Here is a 6,071-nt window from a genome sequence, read left to right as displayed (position 1 = left end):
TCTTTTTTTTCCCAATAACAGTAATGTCTTATTATTGACAATGCAGAATAACAGAATTGATTTCATCTTTTGCAGTTTTCTCATAAGATAAACAATTTCAGAGAACTCATTCTCATGTGGAATGATCCATTTGTCACAGGAGGAAGCATCATTTATTTTTACAGTGTGTCTATGACTACGTACTGTACATAAATATTCACAGGATGTCCTTTGCGGACAAACAAACCCAATGGCGAGATCGTCTTGTACAGGAAAGACAAAAGAATATACCTGAACTAAATTGAGGATATCCTCTTCACAAAATATTTCGTCATTTAAGCCACAATTGGTTTGAACAAGTGTGTACCTTTATATGTAGAGCCAGGGGACAACACAAGCTTTCATTTTCATTTGCTTGACCTCATGTTCCAGGAAGAGCAAAAGTCATCCCACCTTTAGGGACATTGGTGTTTGATGTCATCCACTTCCTTGACTGTGAAATCAACATCTGCAGTCTTTGTGAGGACCGAGTGCTCACCCTGACCTGGTGTATTTTTGTTCATGATTCAATGCTGAGGGTGTGTGGACTTTGAAGCTGTTTCTTCAGGCTCTTATCCATCAACACCAGACTCTGCATGGCCAAACTCCTGCAATCTGCATCCAGGTCACCCTCAGCCACATCTTGGCAACAAAACACATAGCATAGCAAACAATCATAAAATAAACTTTTTATTTCTCAGAGTGTATGGTAATTAAAGATATGGTGATTCAAATTTCAGCCCCTGGTTAATACGATAATAAACAATTTTTAGCTACAGGACAGATTTAATAAACAAACAAATAAATAGACTGATCACGTCATAGCTTGCATTGCAGGACATCCTGGATCCTCGTCCTCTTCCCAGAAATGAGTGCAGCTGCGTGTATATTTTGAAAATGTCCCTTTTCTGTGTAAACACTTTTTTTTCTTACCTGCCAGCCAAGATCTAGTTTCGAAAAGCTGGTCTGCAAGGTCCACCAAAATGTTTTGACTGGGCATGCTCATGAACACGGAGCAGACGGCAAAGAGGATGCCTCGTCTTACCATCCTTCCAAAAAGATTAAAGATGGGTGTCAGGCAAAATCAGAACACTATAAATTATTTTTTTTTTTACTTACTGGTCAGTGTGGTAACGCAACGTCCACACAAAGTCCAGCAGAGCACGACCCATTTGTGCAGCTACCTGCAGAGGATGAAAATGATGTCATCAGTACCACCAGCAAAGTGACTTTTGGAGACAAGGGCTTTGATTCAAATACCGGTGCATTCACTGCCAGATGCATGAAGATACCCAAGGTGTGGATCAGCCTGCCCAAGACCAGGTGGTCACTTCCCAATAAGTCGAAGGTCACCTGAGGCCTGATAAGCACGAGGTGAATGTACATTTCAGTTAATATTCAATTTCATTAGTATTGGAAGGCGGTGGTAAATTTCTGACTGACTTGTCATAATTTCTGAGTAATGGAAAGAAGAAATATCCAGCAACTGGTGCGTAGCGGTTAGCTGTGGCCTTTATTGGAGGCTGGGAGGCTCCCTGGAACAACATATGAATGTCCCTTGTATTTTCTTTTTTTACATATATAATTTTTTTTTAACAGTAGTGCATGTGGTTTAAATACCTTACTGATGCGTTTGGTCTTTGCCTGAATGCGCTGCTCAATGACCTGCCGCCAGTGTGCAGCGTTGTCAGCCGAGTACGGCGTTAAATCTGCGGTGACGCTTGGATTTGGGATGTCCGAATTTGGCTTGGACAGCTCCTGAGCTGCCAAAGCTAAAACCTGGTGCAAAGGAAAGAATTATTTCGAGACTCAATCTAAGTATCATTTGGCCTGACGTTTGTTTTTCAAACCTCTAAGATATCCAGACGCTGACGAAGGCTGTAGTTTAAGGAGTAGAACTCCGTGCTCAGGAACTCGGTCACCTGGAATCAATCATCACACACAAAAAAAAAAGTAAGGCATGTAGAAAGACAAATCAACGTGTGATATTCTGATGTGGAAAAGGCAGCGAAACATACCGGGATGCAGTCACTGACCACGATCGCCACCATGGTGGCCTGCCTGAGAGCTAGGAAGCCATTGATGCTGTACTTATCCTCCATGTGTAGAAGAACTTTGCTTAGCTGGACACTAATCTGAAAAAAAAAAAAAGATACAATGCTGCCTTCTACTGGACTAAGCATCATGATCATTCAATGTCCATTATACTCATTCTGGTGTATGTGCTTTGGCCACCAGGAGGCAGTATAATAGAGACGTTTAATGAAGGAACACAAGCTCCTCTTAAAATTTTGATGTAGAGTTCAGTTTCCATATTTAATCTGCGTAAGCAAAACATATTTCCTTTGTGTCTGGACTATGTAGACTGTGCATACCTCTTTGGTCGCAAAAGCGTTCTTTCTCACCAGTCCCTCGGCAACCCTTAAACTGAACTCCACGCGCTCTGGATCTTCAGAGGAAATTAAATCTGGATGGAGAAGAAAAAGTCAGGCAGGATATGATACTATGACAGGGGCGGCCGGCGTGGGAACATACTTTCCAGACAATCTCGTAGGTAGCGTGGTGGCGACGCCTTATTTATTTCCTGATCTCCAGACATGTCGTAAGGCGTGAACTCATCATCGCTGCAATTGTAGCAGAAGTTCTTAACAACACTGAGTAAAATGTCACTTATCTTGTGACGCATGACTGAGAATCAAGAAAAGCACCAGACTGGGGATGAATCTGAAATGGTGTACGTATGTGCTGCAAATACTTTACCTATCAAGGTCAGAGTCTGGCTCAGTTTTTGATGATGTCATTTCCTGTCCATTTGTTGATGAATCATTGCAAATTGATGGATTTCCTCTGATCTTTTCAGGGGGGCTAACCCTGCATGATATATTAAATTAAAAAAAAAAAACACACAAACAACCATACATCACTGCAAGGTTTTTCTACTAATAGATTTAGGTACCATATAAATGCGTATACGGTGAAAAGCTTGAAATTGTGCAGATGTTTACCCATCTTCAGATTCAGGCTCTGATTCGTCCACGTTCGAAGGAGTCAGAAGAGAAAGCAGCTCTCGTGTTTCCTCATCCTGTTCGTACTATAATACGCAAACAGTACAAATGAGGTTCGGATATTTGCACTTGACAACATCTCAATCGAACACTGACCTCAAATTTAAGTTTGGTTCCGTTGATATTCATGCGGGAGCTCAGACACTCGCCCACGACCATTCCCATACGCCTGATGCCTACCACGTTGCTGTCCAGGTGGCTCTGCATGCCTCCGAGCAGGCACTGCAGAAGCTCTGAAGGGGTGAAAAAAAAAAAAAAATTCTCGGTTCATATGATTAAAAGTGAGAACCCTTTTCAGGCACATACAAGACTTGCACCTGAACGTAGCTCCTGCAGCTCAGAATCATGCAGCAGACAGACGCAGAGGAGCAGTGCCTTGCTGACGTACAACTGCTGCTCCACGGGAGTGTGTTTCACTGCGCTTGGGTTGGCCCACGCTTGGGACACGGAGCGCAACACCTAAGAAAAGAAAAAAAATCTTTTTATAATAAATTGAGAAAATAAAACAACTTATTTTAGTCTTACTGATGTTCTTGTAAAATGAGAACAAACGCTGTGCACTCACTTGGATGAGCAGCGGTCTTCTGTCCTTGTCAGCAGCAAGGTAACCCAGAACAACTCTCAACATTCCTGTCTGGATGAAAAAAAAATTTGAAAAATTAAATTTATTCAACGATTTACGCTCCAAGTGAGATCTTACCTCATATTGGTATTGTAGCAAAAGTAGTTTATGTGTGATGACAAACTGGGCTGTCTTATTTGTCAACACAAGATTGCTCATGATTCTACCCAATGCATCAGGCCTGAAAAATGAAAGACCCATAAGATTGGTGAATTATATTAATTTAAGATAACATCCAAAATATGTTTATGAGCGCCCTCACCCATGAACGGCCTGCACCAGGCCGATAAGTACGCTTTCCATCCAGCGCTGGGGAACATTTTCCAGCAGCTTGCAGCAAACTCTCTGCCACACCATGTCTGTGCGCGTGGAGCTGGACATTTTGGGAGCCATCACTGCGAACAACAAACCTGTAAGAAGAAGTAAAAAAAAAAAAAAGAAGAAGAAGGAGAGAATTGGTCAATAGAATTTCGAGACAAACTCACAATGGCTCTCAAATATATGTTTTTGAAATTCACATCCAGATCTATTTAATCATGAATATTTTTTCAATTCCTCAAGCACACAGTGTTTAGGAAAAAAAAGAGTAATTAAAGTTTGATTAAATATATACTTGATATAAACTTACGACTATATCCTTGGGCGCAGAGTTTTCCGAGTGCCTGAGCCACAAAGGTCAATGAGCAGCTTGTGCCACCTGTCAAATATAACACCAGAATCTTAACAAAAATACTCGAGTAAAAGGTAGAATCTACTCTTTTGAAACAGTTTGCAACCCGCTTCCGTAAATATTTAACCTTTGAGTGCATTGCAAGTGCGTTCCAAGGCAGTGAGCATTTCTTTAGCCAACAGAGGATAGTAGTGCTGAGGAAGGAAGGTCGTCTTGTTGGTGTGCTTCAATTTATTGGCAGTGAGGTCCGGCAACGCCACGATACGTGTTAGCAAGGTCTCTCGGAGCTGGGGGGAGTCAACGGGACCCGTGGTCAGACAGTAGGACCAGAGCAGCTCGGCCAGCCGACCGCTCTGGATGAACTTCTCTGTGATGCTGACTAAGTGGTCCAGATTTGAACCAGGTCTGGAAAGGCAATAACAATAGATCATAAAAATTGGATTTCTTTCATTTTTGTTAAAAAAAAAAAAAAAAAAACGCATGAGTGCATGTCGTACCTTAGTTCACCAATTCCCTCCATCAGCACCAGCAGAACCTGTTCAGGAGGTCCTCGCAAGAAAAGGACATCCCATAATTCAGAGTGCTGTGCCACAGTCAAGTCGTGGAACCAGTCAGCTTGCATGTTCTTTATCAGGACTTGAAGCGTGCGAGTGAAGTGAGACCTTTGGAACTCTGCCTTCTGGAGCGAAGTGCTCGCATTCTCAGGAGCTTCTTCCAAGTATGAGCGGAGGGTTTGAAGGGCATGGATGGCATCTTGTTTTGAGGCTGACAAGGTGAGACTCCGGAAACACTGGGACACTTCAAGGCGGATGTCAGTCGTCAGGCAAGGAGACTCCATCTTTGTAGAAAAACTCCTTTGGGAAAAAGGGAGAAATATCATAAACTGTGTTTTTTCTTCAAGCTATTATTTATTATGGATAGATATAAGAACCAACCGATAAATCGGCTAATTGAGATTTTTTTTTTCCCCCTTCAACAATGCAACTGTGATTGATTCATCTACTGAAATATATGCAATTAATTGTTCAGCCCTATAAAACAATAATACAATGCAATTTTTGGATCGCTGAAATAGATTTTTGGCTTTTCTATTTATTTCAACAGGGGTAAGTTAAAATAAGACAAGTTATTTAATTTACCAAAAAATATGTCGTCTATCTATATTGCTGTTTTTGGGACGAATTTGTATGAAATTAATGTGTTTTTTTTCGAAATAGTTGAATTAGCATTTACGTTATCGCTCTAACGTAATATTCGTATACCTTTAAAACAAGGAAAAATATTCCTCTTAATGAAAATCTTACTTGGTTGTGTTTAGATGAGCCTTTCACATAATTTGATGGAAACGAAAAGTAATTTCTCAACTGTTGTGCTACCTCAATACATTTTTATGTTAGCAAGCATCGTCACTCATCTTCTTCTGTTTTATTTGGTTGGGAGACATATATGTTGCACGCCACTGCCCCCTATCGGGGTTCTGTGTTAACTACGCTTTTAATACGTCCCTTATTCAACATACATTATTGTTTTAATTGCCGCAATCGTACCAATTTAATCAAGCGGTAATAGTCCTAAAATAAACTCAAAACCTGGACACTTTAAAATTGTTTACACTTTTTTTGTTTGTAAATATCTTCACTGTGGAAACAGTAAGGAGTTGTCAATGAATAGACAAATTATGTAATATGTATGATAT

The 6,071-nt window shown here is 40.8% G+C and overlaps 1 protein-coding gene across 2 annotated transcripts; it reads right to left on the bottom strand.

Annotated features, from left to right (window-relative positions):
* Nucleotides 1-129: 129 nt before the first annotated feature.
* telo2 (TEL2, telomere maintenance 2, homolog (S. cerevisiae)) lies at nt 130-5,958 on the bottom strand. Of its 2 annotated transcripts, none has more exons than XM_049760076.2 (21): nt 5,680-5,958; nt 4,873-5,229; nt 4,503-4,780; nt 4,334-4,402; nt 3,968-4,115; nt 3,784-3,886; nt 3,649-3,717; nt 3,401-3,542; nt 3,180-3,316; nt 3,024-3,109; nt 2,779-2,889; nt 2,554-2,642; nt 2,394-2,485; nt 2,037-2,153; nt 1,869-1,940; nt 1,639-1,797; nt 1,462-1,553; nt 1,279-1,378; nt 1,138-1,202; nt 952-1,067; nt 130-660 (listed from the first exon to the last, which is right to left on the bottom strand). In XM_049760076.2, exons 2-21 carry the CDS (start codon nt 5,211-5,213, stop codon nt 539-541), a joined length of 2,508 nt encoding a protein of 835 aa, XP_049616033.1. In that variant the 5' UTR covers nt 5,214-5,229; nt 5,680-5,958; the 3' UTR covers nt 130-538. The 2 variants fall into 2 exon arrangements, with proteins under 2 accessions (XP_049616033.1, XP_049616034.1); XM_049760077.1 differs by lacking the exon at nt 5,680-5,958 and having other exon boundaries at nt 4,873-4,958; nt 5,038-5,186.
* Nucleotides 5,959-6,071: the final 113 nt, after the last annotated feature.

The sequence above is a fragment of the Syngnathus scovelli genome, chromosome 21, assembly GCF_024217435.2.
Source record: "Syngnathus scovelli strain Florida chromosome 21, RoL_Ssco_1.2, whole genome shotgun sequence".
NCBI lineage: Eukaryota > Metazoa > Chordata > Actinopteri > Syngnathiformes > Syngnathidae > Syngnathus > Syngnathus scovelli.
This window is presented reverse-complemented; position numbering and strand designations above follow the sequence as displayed.